This window comes from Poecilia mexicana, unplaced genomic scaffold (genome assembly GCF_051168715.1).
Source record: "Poecilia mexicana isolate PSO_F unplaced genomic scaffold, ASM5116871v1 scaffold_3, whole genome shotgun sequence".
NCBI lineage: Eukaryota > Metazoa > Chordata > Actinopteri > Cyprinodontiformes > Poeciliidae > Poecilia > Poecilia mexicana.
The window spans coordinates 34487954-34509157 of NW_028263372.1; the positions used below are offsets into that span (position 1 = coordinate 34487954).

Below are 21204 nucleotides of genomic sequence, written 5' to 3' on the forward strand. Positions count from 1 at the left end.
TGTTTGACAATGATGCAGTGAAGTTTACTAATATAACCATTGATTCATTCGTTTGCTGTTTTTTTTCTTTTTTTACATGAGTGTTTAATAAACTTACCGAGGACAGCCACGAACAAATACTCAACCACTCCGATAGAGTGGTAAGCTGCGAGGGTCGAACTTATGCTACGGGGCTGCCCTCTGCTGCCTGCATGGACTCATATAACGGTTGTTTATTCAAAATTAAATAAGTCCTTTATTAAAAACTATTTTAAAAATTTGTGACACTTTTATTCTCCATAGATATTTTATGTATTTTCCATTTTGGGGCAATATGGGCAACTCAAACATGTAGGATGTTCTCATTTTTACAGGTAGCATAAAATATTTTTTGAGTGGTGATATCTGTTCAATATCCACAAATATTTTAGCCTCTGAGGTGTTTTTTATTTTTCTGGTACACTGACTTAATATTAGTCATTTGGACAAATAGATATTGCCTATATTGACTAGAGGTGGACTGGTTGACACAAAATATTGATATTGAAACAAAGTTTCAGATCGGTACTGATGTAATGACATTGATACCTTAGTTTAAGATTACCTCTTGAAATTTTATTTTATTGTGTTGTAGTTTATCAACTCTATTAGAATATATTGCTTTTGTCATAAAGTGGTTTGCTTGAGGTGAGGATGAGGACGCAGGTTGTGATGAAGATGAATATTTAATGATGAAAATCAAAGGCACAGAACAACAGAGAACAGCACAGGGAAACAGGCATCACACGACAAGGATGACCAGAGACAAGGACAACAGGTGGGTTTAAATACACACGGGGTAATCAAGGGGATGAGACAAAAAAACGGGGAAGACGCAGAGACAGAGACAGGGAGCAAACTGAACACAAAAAACTCCAAAAACAAATACACAGAAACACGATCATGACAGCTTTGATTTGCTCTCAAAAAATATTTTTTTATACTTTACCTTTTCAGAAAACAATGCACACACACTTGTTTTGGTATTGACACTTGTTATTTGCCGTTTGAGTCCCTAAATATAAAATCACCCTAAACCTACAATTTTGTTCCTGTTACCAAAAGCTTCTAAAATTTGATTTAGCATAGTTTTGCTATAGTTTTTTTATTATTGCTTGTTTTAAATTTTGTCCTAATGAAGATACCGTATTCGAGTCTTTTTGTGGTTTTTAATGTAATGTTTTGAGTACTGGACCATTTCGAATCATGTGTTACGACCAGTCTAGGGGTGGCCAGGTCGCAACATGAAGGATCCATCCTCTTCAGATCTCAACACCACTTCAACAAAGTTGAACAGTTGATTATTATTAAAAAAAGATGTATTTTTGATAAAGAGGTTACAATCGGAGTAGTTGGCTTCAGTGAGCTATAGTCGAAAACAACAAACAAAAGGAAACCATCTAAATGGTAACAGAAACTTACCTAATTGAAAGTAATTAAACCAAAAGACAAAAATTTACCTTCCTAACTAAGAATGAGAAAATTAAGAAAACAAACAGCAGTTCACTCCTACACTCCAGAACTCTGACAACAGATGAACAAAAGAAAGAGGTGTGGCCGGTGGAGATGAGTATAGGATGGAACACAGGAAGTCCGCTTCAACAGCTTTTATGTCCGTCACCCCGGAAAGCAGCCAGTTGGATACCTATTAGATAAGCCATTTCATTTCAGTGTTTTGTACCTGTGGCACATCTGAACACTGCAGGACAGCGGCCCTTGAGGACTGGAGTTTGACACCCCTCCAAAGAATTCTGAATATCTCTGTAGCTATGTTGTTTGACAACGGAAATTAATAATTTAATATTGGACTTTAAAAAAAATCATCAATGAAGTTAGTTGTACAATTAAGTCTTTATTGTAATGTGTTACCTTTTTAAAAAACATAGAGGTCAATATTATTTAAGCCTCTGCCTCAAACATCTTCTTTCTACCGTCCATCCCGGCTTTATCTTCGATTTTCTTCCTCCAGTCACCTGTCTGCTTCTCCTGACAGCAACATAAACACAGCTTTCACAGTTCTGTCATAAACAGTCTTTCTGTTGAAGTTGCTAGCATCTGCTGCACTCACCTCCTCTTTCAGCTCCTTTTTCACCTGCTTCAGGTTGGCTCTCAGGTCTAGGGACACTTTATGTTTGGAGCCCAGCAGGGCAGCCAACATGGCATCAGCCGACATCCTCACCCTCCTCAGGGTGGGCTTCTTAAACCTGCCGTTCAGATCCTGGACCTTCATCTTCAGGTCATCAATCTGGCACAGATAATACTCAGTCAGGTGTTGACAATCAGTCCAGATGGCACTTTTAAACCAAATTTTAGCCATCTAAATTATCCGGTTTGACCATCTTATTATGATGTTAAACCTAGCAATCTAAATGATTAAAAGTATACTTTTTCAAAAATAATGAAGCTATTCTATTAATATAGAAAAATTAATTTATTAAATAGAAAAACCTCTTTGTTGCATTTCTTCACTTTCATCTCCATGTCATATCGTTCCTCATCCACCAAATCGATCTGCTTGTGAAGTTGCCGACACAGCTCCTGGTGAAACAGCAACAGTGAGCTTTATGGTCCAAAAGTAAGAAGATCAATCCTCAGAATAATCTATGCCATTGCTTGTTTAGATATCTAATAACAGCCAATACAAATATTGGTTAAAAAGCACAAACAGGATTAGGGTTGTCTTCTACTATTTGGTGTTCATGAAAAATGTGCTGATTATTTATTTAATTGTCAGGAGTTAAACACTTTAATGCCTAAATCCAACTTTTTAGTAAGAGTTAACATCTTTATTTTGACATTCACAGCATGTTGGGAATTTAGATTAATACCAGTTGCATCAGGTTATTTGGCTAATAAGCTGCTAATGCAAGTAATTTAACTTGCATTAGCAGCTTATTGGCAGCTTACTTGCATTAGCTTATTTAACTAATGAATATGGTGTGTGTACAAAGTTGGAAATTATTTAAAGATACAAACAAAAGAAGGAGGTACAGGTATTTCAAAATTTTATTTTGAAAAAATATTTTGTTTACCTGGAGCTCCAGGGTGCATTGTGGGAAGGAGAAGGTGGGGCAGTTCTCCCTCATGTAAGCCATTTTCTCCTCCTCGGCCTGCCGGGCCTCCTCCTCCAGCATTTCTTTGCCGATCTGGAGCAGCAGACTCTGCCAGGAGAAATGGAAACATGCAGCTAAAGCTGTTCAAACACCTGTTCACTTATTTACAGAGAGGTCAAAAACTCCCATTTAGATTTCTTCTCTATATGCATCCATGTCGAACTGGAATGTTTCAGATCATTAAACAAAATTAGTCTCAGGCTTCCTGAGAAATTTTAATGATGATTTAATTTAACAATTAAAATAATGGTTAAATACCTTGTGATGTTATGGAAGTAAGTCAGTTGTCAGTCAGCTGTTGTCAGTCAGTTGCTATAGCAACGTGGCTGCATGTAGCGTAGCTGACACAGAGCGAGACAAAAGAATAATGAGAGGTTTTGTACTGTTTTCCAACTGTTTTTCTGCGTTATTTTTCCCTTTACTGTGGCGCATTGCAGTAAATAGAATACCTACAACTTCAAGCTTAATTTTTGTTAATCAAATTGTTCCACAGATGGATGGCAAGTAAAAGAATTGTATTTTTGCAAAATTTTCAGATGTAGACAAAATCTTCTTCAATTGTTAGTTTTTCTGAGTTGATGCACTTTTGGAGTAATTTTGGTAGTCTACCTTTTAATGGGAAGATTACTCTGATTCTTGTTTTCTGTTTTTATTAACATTTTGTGGAGGTAATTGTTTTTTATAATTGGATCAGGATGATTTAGATAGATGTTTTTAATCGAATTAATAAACAAATCCTGTGAAAACCGTTTCTTGAATTTACTCTTTTCTCTAATGTTGTTTGATGGTCTGAAACATACGATATATGAGCCATTGTAAACAGAAAAAAAAGAAGTAGTAAACTTCCACCACGAATCTTAGAGATATCGATGTTAATCTAAGAAATGAAAAAAGACAAGGACATTTCTAAATTACAAAATGTAAAAAAAAAAATTATGAGGGAAAAACTCAAAGACTTTTAGATTATTTTTTTAGGAAAATCTTGGAAATTTCTAAGTTTTGAAAGAAAATTTGCAAGAAAAGTTTTTTGTTTTTTTTTAGAATTTTCCAATTAACCTCAGATGTTTTTTTTAAGGTAAAACTTGTAAATTTCTATGTTTCAAAAGTAAAAAATTGTGAGAACAAACTCAGAACGTTTCAGATTAATTTCAGAAATTTTCTAGGCCTGGAAATTTTGGAGTCTTAGAAGTTACAAATTTGGGGAAAAGACTCAAGTATTTTGAGATCAGTCTCAGAATTTTTTTAGGAGAAACTTAGGAATTTCTAAATTTCAAATGTAGAAAATTTGTGAGACAGAAATAAGAATTTTTTTTAGATTAATCTCAGATATTTTCTGGGAAAAACTTTTAAATTCCTGCATTTTAAGGGCCAAAAATTTTATGAAACTTACTCCTTCTTTGTCTCTCCCTACAATGGCCATAACACACAGAAACATTTAATGATGAATTGAAAAAAAGTAAAAACCAGATTTCTGCAAGGATATTTTATTCCCATGATGGACTATAAGTGATACAAAAATACAAAGGTGGCAGTCAGGCTAAAGGTGCATTACACAAAATAAATAGCAGCAACTGAATGAAAGCATACAAATCAGAGGTAAATGTCCAAAGGCATCAGTTTATATAAATTCATATTTCTGTCCTTTAAATGTTGATTTGATTCACTATTTGCATCCTAGAAGTAAAATAATTTAAAACCTCTGAAGATCAGGCAGGTTAACACCAACATTAGAAATACCTTGAGATGGTTTCTGCGGCTCAGTGGCATCTTCTTCCTTCCAAAACAAAACAGATAATGTGAAGCTTTGGAACAGATTTTCGGGGTTTATTTTAAATCAAAGACAGTCATCCTTAAACAGAGTCTTACTCAGCCATCTTCCCTGCAGCTGATTCCTTCCTGCTGTCTGTGTGTAAAAAGAGATGAATTAAACCTCCACGGGTTTCTGGTGTCTTTATAGACGTTGGGTTCTGTGTGTGTGTGTGTGCGTGTGTGTGTGTGTGCGCGCGCGTTTGTTTGTAATACCTTGTGGGGTATTCCTGACACATACTACGTTGTGAGGACCAAGTGGTCCTTGTGGGGACCGAAGGCTTGTCCCCACAAGGGGAAACTCAGTTTTTGGGTCAGGGGTCAGAGTTAGGGCTAAGGTATGAATTGAGTTTTGGTTAGGGTTAGGGTTAGGTATGTGATGGTTAGGGTTAGGAAAAGGGTAAAGGTAAGGTTTAGGCTGTATAAATGAATGGAAGTCAATCCAAAGTCCCCACAAAGATAGCCACGCAAACATTGGTGTGTGTGTGTGTGTGTGTGTGTGTGTGGGTGTGTGTGTGGGTGTGTGTGTGTTTGAGATGAAGCAGGGCCAGTTGTCTGAAATCAAGGTCCAAAGGTTGACTGCAACAGCTGAGCCTGAAACAAACATCTGAAGAATTTCTTCTCTGCACAATAGTGGAGCATCGACTGATTTAGCTCAGTTTAGTTAAATAATTTGGGCAAAGTTTGAGGAAAACCTACTTGATGACTAAATATGCAGAGTGAGTCCTCAGTTATACATGATTTTTATGTGTTTTCCTTCCAATTGGTGAGAATTTCCTGTCATATTTTTCCTGAGCATTAGTGATCCTGACTATTTGATGGTGTTTCATAGTTTTGGAGCGGCTGCTGATGGACCAGAAAAAGCCTCCAAGCAGCTGTCATGTCTAAACTTGGAGGATCTTTTTCCTGTTTCTGGTTCTCACATTAAGCAGCTGCTCAAACTGCAACCTGGGAGGTGAAGGAAAATTAGAACAGCTAAATATTTTCACTGTGCTGCCCCATAACGTCTGATGTTTGATGGCAATGAGTTCTGTGGCGGAAAATTCTGTTATCAGATATTACAAATTTTAAACACAATTCCCCCCTATTTTTGTAATAAAATATGTAATATCTTATGATACATCAGCATATGAAATATTGCAGTGCCAAGTGCTTTATCTGGTTCGGTATTCTGGTTCTAATCATTACTGTTGATATTTAATTTTCATAATTTTTGTTTGACATTAATTAAATTAGGATGATTTATTTTTTTAGCCGTTTCATTCTAAAATAAATGAATATTATTGATGTAAATGTTCCTTGTGAAATAAAGTTTAAATATTTAAAAAAATGTTTTAAATGTGGAGCTTATTTTGTCAATTACAGTTTTGTTCATGATGTTTTATTTAGTCATTTTTATTTTTTAATCTTTGTCCACCGGGCAGCGGGGGGTGTTGAACCGTTAGATAAGGCTACTGCATGTTGATGTGCCCACTAAAACCGAGTTCACATGGAACAATTCACATCACAGGGGAGCAAATAGAGCCGGTGTTCTGTAAAAAGAGCCAGAATTCCCACGCTGCCGTGAGCCACTCCCACTGTTCCGAGCTCTGACAGGTGGTCAGTCCCAAGTAACCTGATTCAGAAAACCTCACCTGCACACAGAGACCTCACCTTAAGGAATAAAATTAGAAACTGATCTTAAAGTTTTCGATTCCCGGACGAAATATTGGCTAAAACAAAAACAAATTCGTGAACACTTATTTACATTGACCTGATATAGATTTTTATGTTTTCTTGTTTATAGAAATGCAAGGTAGGTGTCTGTGTATATATGCATTTTTAACCTTTGATATTACTGTCTCTAAATAAAGGCATAAAAGAAATGAATTTTCCCCACAGCGAGTCACGTGATAGAGTGTGACGTCATGACAATCCTGTGATACCGAAGTGAAATTAGGAAGAAGAATCACCGCTCAGACTAGGCAGTTACCTCGTCAAAAATAAAGACGAACCCCTGCGGTTCCGTGAACAGAAGCGAACCGGGTTTTGGAGCCACTGGACCTCCCAGCTACCGAGCCAACATGACGGCAGCGGTGTTTTTCGGCTGCACATTCATCGCCTTCGGCCCAGCCGTCTCCCTGTTCTTGTTCACCATCGCCCGGGAGCCGCTGAGGGTCATTTTCCTTATAGCAGGGTGAGAAAGCAGTTTCATTTGAGGTTTTTGTTGGTGCTAAAATAGTTTATGGAGTATTTTTCTGTCAGTTCACTGAACGAAATAAAATAAAAACGTGCTAACTATCGCTGCTAACCGGCTAGCTAACTCTCTTGGGCTGCTAATGATAGCTTTTGTTTACTTCCCGTTTAAACCCCAAGTGCATGAATGTATTCACCCACTATTAGAAACATGAATTTGTCATGATTACACTAAAAACTCTATATTTACAATCGAAAAGACACTAATTTAATTTAAAAAAAAATAAAAATTGTAGGTATTTAGAAGAAACGACGCAAGCTAACACTTTGTCCGATATTGGAAATACGCCTCAGACCAGATCTCCTTTATTCAGGTACAAGCGACCGAACTGCTTCTACCTAACTGCTGTGTATAATTGCAATCCTTGATATTTAATGTCTTGCACGTTTTAAATGTTTATAGTTATGAGGGATATGCAGCAAATATTGCGAAGTAATCTCATTAGATGATACCAAAATTTGATTTTTTTATCTAATTGCAAAAAGCTTTAGTAGTAAACTGGCATTGTAAAACACCCAGAACACATTGTATTGCACTGCATGCTTTACTTTTATTTGAGTAATTTTATTAGAAAACATCACTACTCTTACTTGAGTAAAGTTTCTGGGTTGTCTACCCACTGAATGAAAAACAAACATGTTTTGTATTGAAGGAAACAGATTTGGAAACATTTTCTTTTGCCTGATTGTCATTTTTTGTTACTTGTATGTATTATTGTCATTTGTCCCTAAATACCAATATTTTCTCTTGAATTAAATTATCTGTTTGATTATGTAATTTTTAAATATGAAATGATTGATCATTTGATCAGTTACTCAGTAACTTGAGTCAACTTTTTGTCAAGTACCTTTTTACTCTTGACTAATTTCTTGGATACGTTTCACTTTTATTTGAGTAAAAACATGTTGCAGTAGTGCTACTCTTATTTGAGTAAAACTTTGGGGCACATCCTGTATCCGCTCCAGGGTTTCCCCCAGAAAACTTGCTAAGCCCGGTGGTCGGGGCGTCGAGGATGTCCACCGGCGGTCCACCATGTTTTTGTATTAAAAGATGTTAAGTTGAAAGGAAATGTAAAAGTATTACTATTATGGGAAAACATCTGCAGTGAAATGCTATTTAAATCCACAACTAGTCTAAAAACAACAAATTTGCACTTCTGTTTAATCCAAATTAAGTCAGCAGCTCCATCAGGCCTCCAAGAGCTTCAGGGGCCCCATAAACACTAATATTTTAAAACAGACCACAGATACATAAATGTAACACTTGTTAATTGAGATTATCAATGTTGTTAAATTTGATTCAATTGTTTAGGCATACATAAATTAAAAGGTTTTAAATTGTTTAACATTTAAATGTAAGATTTTAAGGAGCTGGCAAGTTTACTTTGTAAAACTTCAAAGAACAATAATTAATTGTTAATTGTTTTGTTAACACAGCAACAATCTGATGCTGTGAGTTTAATCCTTGAATTTACAAATACAAATTAGTAAACTGCGATTATTGTTTTTTAGGCTGGCCAATTAAACTACTTTCTCCCATATTTCACTAAATCTAATACAGAAGCTGTTAGAGATGCTGATGTTTTTAGCAGCAAGAGGGGCCCCTAAATCAAATTCTGCTCCAACCCTCATACATCCTTGGACCGGCCCTGCATGATGAGTCAAATCTGCTGCACTGTGCAGAGATGCGCAGCAAACGGGAGATTTAATTCAACGCTGCTAATGTGGCTTTAGTAGCTCTTTCATTTTGTGTCTGTTGAGTTTTTAGTTGTCACAGAAACTGTTTTGGTTAGTCGAGTTTATGGGACGAGTTTCTCAGATCTCCGTGCGCATTAACACTAAGTAGACAACAAACAAAGAAAGTAGACAACAAACAAACATTTGATATGGTTTTAATGCATCGTGTAACCGGGAAAATAATACTAAAAATAATAATAAAATAATATGAAATCAGCGTGATGCGTGACTCCGAGGAGAGCTCGAAAGCTCCTCATCGAGCTGAACCTGCATGAAAAGCTTATGAATAAATTCTCTTTTTTTCTGCTAAAGTAACTCATATGTGTTCATTAATGCTTACATCTTGGAGATAAAAACTGACATTTTTCTCATCTTTTTGTGTTTGTTTTTTCCTCCCAGGGCATTCTTCTGGCTGGTGTCGCTGCTGCTGGCCTCCCTGGTGTGGTTCATCTCGGTTCAGATCAGTAACAAGGAGAGCGCGTCGCAGCAGAAGGGTCTGCTCATCTTCGGGGTAGTGCTGTCTGTCCTGCTGCAGGAAACTTTCCGCTTCGCCTACTACAAACTGCTCAAGTAAGCTGCTTCAGCGTCTTCCCACCACACTGACTCCATTGTCTAACAAAAAGGGACATTTTCACTTGTTCTACACTTTTCCGGCTGGTTTTTGAACATATTTTTGACAAACATTATTTGTCATTCATTATACAAAACATAAAGCAAGAGAAAAATTTTTTTTTTTTTTCCTGCAGGAAAGCAAATGAAGGCCTTCTTGCTTTGAGTCAAGAGGAAACGATGCCAATATCTATACGACAACTCGCCTATGGTACGGATCAGCTGCACTTACTTTGGACTCAGGGTCATTTAAATAACAGAAGTTAAACCTAATCAGAATTACTAATCAATTGTCTGTAATTAGTTTTAATCTAAAACCATGATTAACAACATAAGCAACACTTTCAATTCAGAAACGATTAAATATACAGACATATGAGCTCAGCGTCAAAGATATTTGTTGTTTTTAATCTTTTATTTAGGTTATTTAACCATCAAGTTGGTGCAAAGTGCTATTCTAGATATTTAGTTTTCCAGCGCTTATCCTTCACGGAGCTTCTTTAAAAATTAACATTAATGACATTAATGTCAGCGTCTGTGCTAGCTGCTACATGTCTAGCATTGAGACGCTGTTTTAGGTTTAATTAGCTTTGTTGATAGGCTAACTCCTTCTAGCACAACTTGAATGTAATCGTTTTTTTCAGCCTCCAATCAGATTGTTTTTTGAAGCAGAAATTATCCCGAGAATCGGTTTTGTCGTCCATTGCTGTTGCCCTTAAGACATTTAATTTTAGCAAAAATATTTGGTTCATTTTCTTAGATATTTATTTAATTATTTTTAGCCATTAAAACTGCTGGTTTTGCTTTTGAGATCTAAAGATCTAAATAAAATCTATTATTATTATTATTATTACTGTCGCTTGTGCGTCAGATTAATGGGCGTACCAGAAACACAGTAGAAAAGTTCCAGCTAGGATTCTTCTATGCAAATAAATAAATAAAACAGTTTTACAGAGAGGACTTTTGGTTATATTAGGTTTCCAGAGGGATATTCTTATGCTTTGTTGTTGTTTTGTGTCAGTGTCCGGCCTCGGCTTCGGCTTTATGAGCGGAGCGTTCTCTGTGGTCAACATCCTGGCCGACTCTGTGGGTCCAGGCACTGTGGGCATCCACGGCGACTCTCAACACTACTTCCTGTCATCAGGTACCACTTCCTGAATGCTCCTTATTTAATTAGCTACTTTGTTTGTGGTACCTACTATAATGCATTCAAATACACATTTTTAACTCTGAAATTACTGCCTACAGATGATCATCACGTAGAAAACCTGAGTTCAAATTGAGACATTCAGACTTATTTTTTTGACTTGATCTTTTTCTGTTTTATTACAGAATTTGTTATTTTATATAAACATATTATTAAAACTGCCAGAAGTTTAATTAAAGCAGTTTATTTTTAATAACCTCCACTTGTAGAGAATTTAGGTTTTGAAGGGTCTGTGAATACTCTGACACTGTAAAAACACAAATTCTTACCAAGTAATTTTAGTTTAGTTTCTACTACAAATATCTTAGAACTTTTCAGCAAGATATAGGAGTTTGATTTTAATAATTCCTAAATATTGATTAAAAAGTACTAGGTCCACTGGCATTTTATTTCACTTAAAAATAACTTTTTAAGTGAAATAATCTGCCAGTGGAACTAGTACTTCTTTTATTTAATATTAAGGAATTATTTACTTTAATCCAGCTTCTATATCTTAAAGAACAGTTACTTGTAACCAAGTTTTGTCTTATTTCAAGTGTGCTAAGATATTTGCACTAGAAGATGGACCAAAAACACTTCATTAGCATTTTGTGTATTTTTTTAATGCTAGACTCCCAACAAAACAAAGGGTTTTTTAAATATCCCTCACATTTGTTTTTAAATTCCTCAGCCTTCATGACCATGGCCATCATCCTGCTTCACATGTTCTGGGGCGTCATCTTCTTCGACGGCTGTGAGAAGCAGCGCTGGTTAGCCGTAGCTGCGGTCGTCGCCACTCACCTCCTGGTTTCCTCCTTGGTGAGTAAACTTCTCTCCCAATAAATAATTATTTACAATTATGTAGTTATTGTTATGGGTAGTTACCTTATTGTTGAAATTTGTTAGATTTTTCCACAAAGACACATTTCCAACATGACCACTATGATTCTTGTTTGTGATTTTATTAGTTATTGACATAGTATTAAGACATCCAACTAGAAGTTAAATAGTCAAGCAAAATGACCCATTTTACATGTTGGTCCAGTCTTCCAGACTACTACTACTGCTCTGCTGCTTCTGAATTCTTCCTTTCTGCATGTATGAAGCTAAGTTGGGGCCATAACAGAAAAAAATGAAACAGGAATAGAAAGGGGAAAAAGGATTTGAAATGGAAAAATGACAGAAGTGGGTGGGAGGGTCTGTGTGGAGGTGTGAAATCATGGTTAACAGTCATGGAGCCAAATGTGGGCAATAATGTATTAAACTGGGGGAAAAAAAGAAAAATAAATCAATAAAGTAGTTTATTATGGCAGATTAGGGCCATCATAGATAGAAAAGAGAAAAAAGAATAGTAACAAAACCCCTCAAATAATGAGATTAATTTTCGTGATAAACATAGAAAATTCTTAGTTTCAAAAGCTGAAAATGTATGCGTTTTCTGGAAAATTTCTGAGATTAATCTAAACAATCCAAACTCAGAAATGTCCTTACTTTTTCTAGAAAATTTCTGAGTTTTTTTTTTCCAGAAATGTATGCATTTATTTTCTATGAACAATGGCCTTAATATGTTGTCGTAGTTCTGAACTATTTTTTTTAGTTTAAAATCCCTTTTTTGTTTTTCAAAATTTTGACAGTTTAAAAAAAAAACAAAAACTTAATGGCACCAATTTAGCTCCATACACTTGAATCAAATTAATTGCTTGTTACCAGGCCTCTGTGGAGCTAAATTGTTTATCACCTACCTATATATTTTTTTCCTTTTATTTATATGCAGATAAATTTTTTTTCACATCCGTTGTCAACATCTTAATATTTCAAAGTTAAATTGAAATGAGAATTTTAAGAAGTTTTAATGAGAAATGATGATTAATTTGTAAATTTTTCCCCTGCAGACCTTCCAGAACCCGCAGTACGTCTCCAGCCTGGTTCCCACCTACATCATCATGTTCTTCATGGGTGTCTGGGCGTTTTACACCGCGGGCGGCTCCCTGAGGAACCTCAAACTCTGCCTCACCTGCAAAGACAAGGACTTCCTGCTGGCCAACCACCGGCCCAGATAACGCCGAGAGCTCATCGGCTTACAGGACTCAATCCAAAGATCCACACACACACTATGAACCTTTTTAATTCGCTGTTTCACATGGCCGCTTACTTACTATGTTTAGTCTGTAGAAACGTAAAGTTTTTAGGAGAAACAGGTGAGTTACACTGCAAAAACACAACATTTTACAAAGTATTTTTCTAGTGCAAATATCTTTGTACATTTGAACTAACTAAGAAGTAACTTTTCAGCAAGATATAGATATATTGGTTTAAGTCAATTATTTAATATTGACTGGAAGATTATCTCACTTATAAAAAAACATTTAATTCAAGTGCACCAAGATATTTTCACTATAAACTAGACCAGTTTTGTGTTTTTGCAGTGCATATCAGGTCAGTTTCCGCTTTTTTTCCTGCTGATTCTGTAGAAAAACTTTGTAAAATCATTTAGGTTCTGCTCAAATGAACAACTCTGAAGACGTCATGTGCCAGATGTGTGAAAACCGACTAAATGTGGAGCGATCCCTGTGTGGGAAACTCGTGTATATAAGGAAACATTTCTGAAAATAATGATTCTGTTGTAGCTGAGATGAACACATGCTTGGTATTTATGTGTTTAACTAATCCAGATTTACTAGCTTGGGGTTGCTGGTCCACTTCCTCCATTTTTGTTTGTTGTCTTTTTTAGCTTGAAGTTGAAAATGGAGCGCAGAAGATTTCCTTCAGCTGATTGTTTATGAACTTTTCTATAAACTCAAACACAACAAAGTGTTTGCTCATTGATCTTTGAAAGTTGACATTCATCTACTCTTACTGTGTTTTTCTTTTGAGTTTGTCAAATTCCTCACACTGAATGTTTTGTTTTTCCATTGCACCTGATTTTATGTTGATTTATTTTTTATGTGCAGGTTGTAAAAATTGAAAGCGTAACGTAAATAAGATGGAAGCTGCATAAACATGCAGGTTCTGCGTGTTTAGCTGGTTTTAGTCTGCGAGCGAATCAGAAAATTGTGCAGGTGGAAAACCTGATGGGTACAGACCAGCAATAATAAATTTCGTTACGTTAAAAGATTTTGTTTCAAAGCTTCATGATTTTTTTGTTGTTGATTTAAATAAAATGTTTTTGGTTTGCATAAACTGAAATAATGTACTAGAAATTTTACATGAATATTAAGGATTTAGTGAAACAAGCTCTCATTTTTTTTACTGAAGTTACTTGTAAGTTTTGTTTTAATTCAAGTGTACCAAGATATTTGCGGTAGAAACTAGACAAAAATACTTGGTAATATCTTGTTTTGCAGTGTACCAATATGTGTGAGTTCAACAGCTTGTTTCAGTCTGTAAATTTGGATTTATTCATAGGTTTTAAATGCAGCTTTTTACTTTAGTCTGTAGAAATGCTAAGATATTAGTCAAAGCATATGGAAGTAAATTAAGCCCAAATTTCCTGTACTAATGTAGCTTTGCATAAATTGTAGAGCTGCACAGTGAGTGTTTTTGATTTTCTCGTTCCTCTGCAGCCTGGCTGCTCTCTGCAGGTCGACTTTCCGTTTATGAAATCAGATTCTTCCTGGTTTGGCCACACAAAGCATCTGAGGTCTCTGAGGCGTCAGTCTGGCCTTTTTACCCAGACTGGCTGACTGACGGACACAGGAAGTGTTTCCTCTGCCGAAAAACACGCTTTCACATGCAAATGCAGGTCTTTGACACTGGAGTGGTGATATTACCACTCTGAAGTTTCTGTTGCTGATCATAAAAGTACAACAACATGTTAGGACGACAGATAAGGTAGAAAAACTAAAAAATTTCTGAGCTTGAAAAGAAAAATGTTTTGATTTTTGAAATTGCAAATCTGACTTAATATTATTCATGCAATTAGTAAACCAAACTCTATTTTATCTAGGTAGTAATATCAAATTTTTTTTTAGATTCTTAGTAAATATCAGTTTTTGCTATAAAATTGATTTGGATTTACTCAACATTTGTAACATTATTTGTAAAAACAAAACATTTTAATGATTTAATTAATTTCTATTTAATATTTTTATTTACACTTATTTAATTAAATCAATAGTTTTTACTTAAAGTAAAACAACTTTCCTGAGTGTTGTTGCCATTTATGTGACGTTTTCATCGAACAACATATTAAATGGCCACTAGAAGGCGCTGTCTGCTGCTCAAAGCGCAGCATGGTCATTTTGTGTCTAAGAAATTAAATAAAACAGATGATTTTTTAGAATAAATCTTTGTATTTCCTATATCCATGGTGTACAAAGTGCGGCCTGGATTTTGGGCGGCCCAAATGGATCAAATTCCTCCAATTGTTGAAACATTTTCAACATTTTTTTTAATTTATAACATTTTCTTTATAAAAAAATAGGTACAAAAATAGATTCCCATTTATTAATGACATTTTTGCACTCATCTATAATTTTGGTGACTAAAACCACAAACATTTACCTTCTTTTTCTGAAAAGCAAATCTTACTTCTTAATCAGCCCAAACAGCTTATAAACTTAGAGCCTTTTTTGCGTTTTGCATGCATGTACACATCTATTTTCTACAAAAATCTGACCATTTTGTTAATTTTGATAAAATTGTAACTGCTAATATAATAATAATAATGATGATGATGATAATAATAATAATAAAACACAATAAAACTTTGTTTTAAAATGTCTTCTTTTAAAAAGCACCGTTTTTGTGGCCCTGCGTGCTATCAAGTTAAAAAGTAATTTTTTTCTGTCCGATAATGAGAGCAGGGCAGATTAGACTCCGCCTACCGGCGCATATTTTATGCTAATGAGCAGGTGCAGCGGTTCTTAAGGCGCGCGACGGGCAGCCGGAGGATGAGCCGATGGAGCGCCGCGTGGAGTCCAGTCGGAGGGTTTTCACCAGGTGATCCCGACTGGTTCCCTGACCGGATCACGAATGGATCCCGATTTATTCACGCGCAGCTGGAAGAGGCCGCTTCACTCTTTAATAACTGTTTACGTCATCCTCATTTATCAAGGTGAGTCTCATGTGCAGCGATTTCAAGACGCAGCTTCGTGTTTTCATTCCCAAAACTTACTTTACCTGGTCTTGTTTTACTTTTTTTTTTTTTTACTATTTAATTTATGCATCGTTTATGATTGTTATTACTATTTTTGTTTTATTTCAGCAAATCTTTCCAGAGGTGTTGAAAGGTCAAACGATTCAAACTGGGATCCATTAAATAAGTGAGTTAATATATAAGCATTGCTTTTAAACAGAGGAAAAATGATGCTCCACAGTAGCACTACTTTATTATTATTTTTATTTTCTTAAATTAAATAAAATTAAAAAGCAAGAGTAAAAGTATTTTGCAAAAAGGCAACTGGAGCACATCATAACATCTCATTCAATATTTTACAATTATGTAATCAGATATAAAAGTACAAAGTTATGGATAAATTATGGTATTTTATGTCATACAAATAATTAATACCATGACAGAATGACAAATTAAGGAGAAAAAAACACTAGTAAATCACTTTTAAGGAATAAAACTTATAAAACTAGTATAGTAAATGTGCTTGGATGGGGTCTTTTCCTGTAACAAATATTTGGAAGCAAAACGTTAGAAAAACAAAGATTGATTAAAAACAGGAAGTCTCCCTTTGATGTAAAATGTATGTTTACGTTTGCATCTGATGTATTTCTGGTTGCAACATGTTTTTTTTCTGCATGTGTTGAAGTTACTCATATATTTTACTGAAGTAGGAGTAGTACTACAAAAGAAAAAGTACTTATTTTTCCAAAATATTACTCAAGTAAATGTAATTGAGTAAATGTAGCTAGTTACTACCAACGTCTGCATTTCAATATCTGATTTAGCCCAAAAAAAGATCTTAAATTGAATATTTGTTTATCAATGGGAAATGGTTGTTAATGCAGTTATGTAATAAAGATAAGGCTGACATTTTTGATAAAAGTAAATGAGCATTAATGTACTTTTTATTGAAACGATTTGCTGGTCACAGAAATACAGAAAATCCGGAAAGCTGAAATATTTTACCTTTAATAGTTTTTATTGTCATAAGCCAGGAATACCACAGGGATCTGTTCTTGGGCCATGTTTTTATTTACTTTGTGACATCAAACCACAAATTTACTGACAGCCATTTGGAAAAAAAGTAACATTATAACTAAAAAAAAGTTATCTTGATGATGAATATCTAACTATGAAAACATGAACTAAAACTTAATTAAGTTTGACTTAAAACAAGCTCCTATTTCTTGCTAAAAAGTTCCTAGTTTTGACTTATTTCAAGCAAACTCAGATTTTCGCATGAGAAACTAGACAAAAAAATACATAAGATTTTGTGTTTTTGCAGTGTAATATGCAGCGTGACATTTGATATGGATGAAAAACCAGAACCGCTGTTTGTTGATGCTTGTTGATAAATGTTGGTAATTAAAAAAATGGAAGCAGAAATGTGAATTTGAAAGTGTACTTTTCCTTTTTTGTGTGTTGTACACTGCAAAAACACAAAATCTTATGTATTTTTTTGTCTAGTTTCTCATGCGAAAATTTTATAAAGTAATGGTGGATAGTTTCTAGTTCAAAGATCTTAGGAGACTTGAAATAAGTTTGTTGTTGAGTTTTAAAAAACACAATTTTTGGTGATTTTAGTGATTAAAATGAAGAATATTTGGTCCAGATATCCAAGTACACATTTGAAATAAGAAAAAAAGCTTCTTTAAGTAAATAATTCTGTAATATTGAAGAAAACATTCTAGTTCCACTGTCAGATTATATCACTAGTAAGATAAGGAAATGTCTAAATGAAATAATCTGCCAATTAAACTGGTAATTTTTCTTCAATATTAAGAAACTATTTACTCAAAACAAGCTCCCGCAAAGTTACTTGTAGGATAGTTTGTCTTATTTCAAGTATACTAACATATTTTCAATAGAAACGAGACCAAAAACAGTTAAGATTTTGTGTTTGTGCGCAAAATGGTATCAACAAAACTTGCAATTTAACCAGTAAAACAACATCAGACAACCATTATATATTCCTTTTTATCGAAACTAAACCAATTGTTTAAAAATAGCAACATTTTCAAGTATCACTGCAAAAACACAAAATCTTACCAAGTATTTTTGGTCTAGTTTCTAGTGCAAATCTCTTAGAACACTTTAAATAAGACAAAACTAACTTGTAAGTAACTTTTCAGCAAGATAGAGGAGCTTGTTTTAAATAAATAATTTCTTAATGTTAATGAAAAAGTATTATAATTTATAAGTGCCAATCTCACTTGTAAGTTAGTTTTGTCCTATTTCAAGTATGCATAAAATGTTGTGTATTTTCAGTTTGTTAATTATGCATATTTTGAGTGTATCTGTGGTATTTGTTTTGCTGTTTGTTGCATGGCGGGGATGGTTCCTGGGTCGGTGGTGGGTTTCCACTGTCTAGTTGGGGGGGATCGGAGAGTGAAAGCTTGGTCAGCAGGAACAAACGTCTCGTTGTTCTCTCTGTCCCTGCAGCGGGAGCAGCAGGATAAAGCATCAGAAATGGGACACCGCTTCCCAGGGAGGGCAGGTAGGCCGCCGCATTGATCACTGATGCTGATGGAGCCGCTTGGAGCGGCGAACACACGGTCACAGATCACAGAGAAATCAGCCCGACTCGCATCTTCAGAGGCGAAACGCTCCTTCACTGCAAAAACACAGAATATTACCAACTACTTATGGTCTACGTCCTACTGCAAATATCTTGAAATAAGACAAAACTAACCTACTAGTAACTTTTCTGCAAAGTATAGACACTTTTTTAAGTCAATAATTTCTTAATATTGATGAAAAAGTGCTAGTTCCATTTCCAACATGGGAAAAATGTCTTGTTATAAGTGAAACTAGTACATTTTGCATCAATAACTTTCAAGCAAAATATAGGACAATAATTCCTTAATATTGAGGAAAAAGTACAAATTCCTCTGGCGGATACTTTCACTTTTAACAATTTTTTTCCCCATGTTTTAAGTTAAATAATCTGCAGTAAAACTAATACTTTTCCATCAATATTAATAAATTATTAACTAAAAACAAGCTCACATTTCTTGCTGAAAAGTTACTTTTATAAGTTAGTTTTGTCTTGTTTCAAGGGTTCTCAGACACTTAATCTAGAAACTAGACAAAAATCCTTGCTAACATTTTGTGTTTTTGCAGTGCAACGTTCAATGACAGATGTGCTGTTGTAAATAGATCAGGACCCAGACAATCAATCAATAAATCAACAACATATATCACAATAGACACATGATTGGTATCAATAGACAATAGATCTGAAAGGATATATTCACTGAACTCTGATCCAAGGTTGGTGGAATCACCTCACTCTCTCACTCCCTGGTTACTTAGCAACTCAACCATTCTTTGGTTACCTAGCAACCACCTGCTGAGTTCGCTTGCGCAGCAGCAGTTTAATGTTCCGCCACCATTCTTCATAACTGCTTAAAAAAAAACATTGTGGAGTGAAAACTGGATAAAACAGGAAAGGTGATGTCACCAGTTTGACAGTATTTCAGATATTTAAAACAAAAAAACTAATCAATAATTATCAATGTAGACTGATATGAAATGCTTATATCGTGATACAGCCCTAAAATACACATAAGAATGCCAATCATTAACACTCGCCCAAGATTACACAATATTTAGAGGTTCAGGGTTATAAAAATATGTTTTTTCTGTATTTGTTAAAACCATGGCGACAGTATAATATGAGACAGATAAAAGATCAGTCTGCTATCCATTCTCTCTAAGCAGTCTGAGTAATGTGCTGCTCCACGTTATAAACAGGAGGAGAGTCTTAGCACTGCAAGTTATGCTTGTGTATCCTGCTTAATGTGCTAATGGCAGAAAAACAACCTACTGTTACTGGAAAGTTGTTTTTCTGTTTATGATGTGCTAACTAGCTTTAGCATTCATGGTAGGCTATGTTGTAGGAAACCATTTAGCAAAGAGCAAGGCGCGTGCACAAGCATGATTGACATTGTTAACACTTTCCTCCTGGCTCTGATTAGCTAATTCTGAATGAGTGTTGTATTTATCCAGTACCTGTTTCTTAGCAATATTAAGGAATTGCTTACCTTAAGAAGCTCCTATTTTTTCTTTAAAAGTTCCTTGAAAGTTTAGATATATAAAACATATACATTTTATTAAATTTAGTTTTTTCAGTATACCAGAAAAAAAATCTTCTTACGTTAAACTTGTAAAAGGTAGAAACAGCTTTAAAATGTGTCCTTTTATATTTAAATTAATTTTACATCAATACCTATCAAGGAAGTAAATAAAAGGAAACATGGCGGTGTCTAGAACTTTTTCATCAATATTAAATGATTTACTTAAAACAAGCTCATATTTCTTGAAGGAAAGTTACTTGTAAGTTAGTTTTATCTTATTTAAGATATCTGCATTATAATTAGACCAAAAATACTGTGTTGGATTTAGTGTTTTTTGCAGTGCGGTGACATTTGCTCCTCAGCGGTAGACATGTCAGTGTGTCCCAGCAGGAATATTCAGTAGCTGCTCTGTTGTCTCGCCCTTCCTCCATCCGAGCCGCTATCTGGTCTCTCTTTTGTTGGGCCTCCCTTCGGTACCAGGAGGCGTGAGAATCCGGTCCAAGCCATGGGAGCTCCTTCATCAACATTGCAATTAGCGGCAACGGGTCAGAGGTCAAAAGCTCGTCCGGATCTCTGAGCCGAACTCTGTGTGTTCTGTTTCCAGATCTCTGATGCTGATCAGTGATTAATAATTCGTGGTCACGCTCCCACCGCGGCCCCCTGCCATCTGCTTTGTTCGTGCTCATCGAGATGAAAGCCTCGTTTTAGGGCTCAGGTATCGAGGGAGGCTCAAACTGTTGGAACAAGGCGATCAACGAAAGCTGAAAATCTTTCCAAATCAAATCTGATGATGATCTGAATTCCAACTTTTGATCAATTTTATACCCAAGTATTGCTTCTTTATCCCTGGCAATTCTGAAAGAATGGTTCCCCGTGACGGAAAACATCTCATGATTAGAAATTTCAGATGATCACACACCTGATTATGCGTCAAAATGGAGAGTGAGGCTCAGATGACCTGGATGAAAAAGAGAATCATCAACACAGGCTTCTCCTTCTTTTAATCCTTTTTTCCCAGACCTGCTTTTGTGTCGCTTTTATTCTTCAACATAATTCAAACAGGAACATTTCCCCAATTGCACATCTGCAAAAAAGTAGAGAAGCCATTTTAATCACAATTAATCAGATTAATCCATTACTGAAATGATTGTCAACTAATCTAGTAATCGATTAATTGTTAACTGGAGTGTACAGACTCCAGTTAACTTTAAATTTTATTTAAAGTTACATTTAAATAACACTGCACATATATTTTTCTGTACTGTGATACTGTATTGTAAATGTCATTGTAACAAATTTTGATGG

At 35.1% G+C, this 21204-nt stretch overlaps 2 protein-coding genes across 2 annotated transcripts; one reads left to right on the forward strand and one right to left on the reverse strand.

Annotated features, from left to right (window-relative positions):
* Positions 1–1850: 1850 nt before the first annotated feature.
* LOC106923722 (troponin I, fast skeletal muscle-like) lies at positions 1851–5053 on the reverse strand. Its single transcript, XM_014996952.2, has 6 exons — positions 4998–5053; positions 4869–4905; positions 3051–3179; positions 2467–2556; positions 2087–2263; positions 1851–2004 (listed from the first exon to the last, which is right to left on the reverse strand). Exons 1-6 carry the CDS (start codon positions 5003–5005, stop codon positions 1918–1920), a joined length of 528 nt encoding a protein of 175 aa, XP_014852438.1. The 5' UTR covers positions 5006–5053; the 3' UTR covers positions 1851–1917.
* Positions 5054–6818: 1765 nt separating this feature from the next.
* On the forward strand, positions 6819–13818 carry aph1b (aph-1B gamma-secretase subunit). Its single transcript, XM_014996927.2, has 6 exons — positions 6819–7113; positions 9309–9479; positions 9656–9729; positions 10540–10662; positions 11396–11523; positions 12597–13818. The coding sequence occupies exons 1-6, from the start codon at positions 7001–7003 to the stop codon at positions 12762–12764; spliced, it is 777 nt and encodes a 258-aa protein (XP_014852413.1). The 5' UTR covers positions 6819–7000; the 3' UTR covers positions 12765–13818.
* The last annotated feature ends 7386 nt before the right edge of the window (positions 13819–21204 follow it).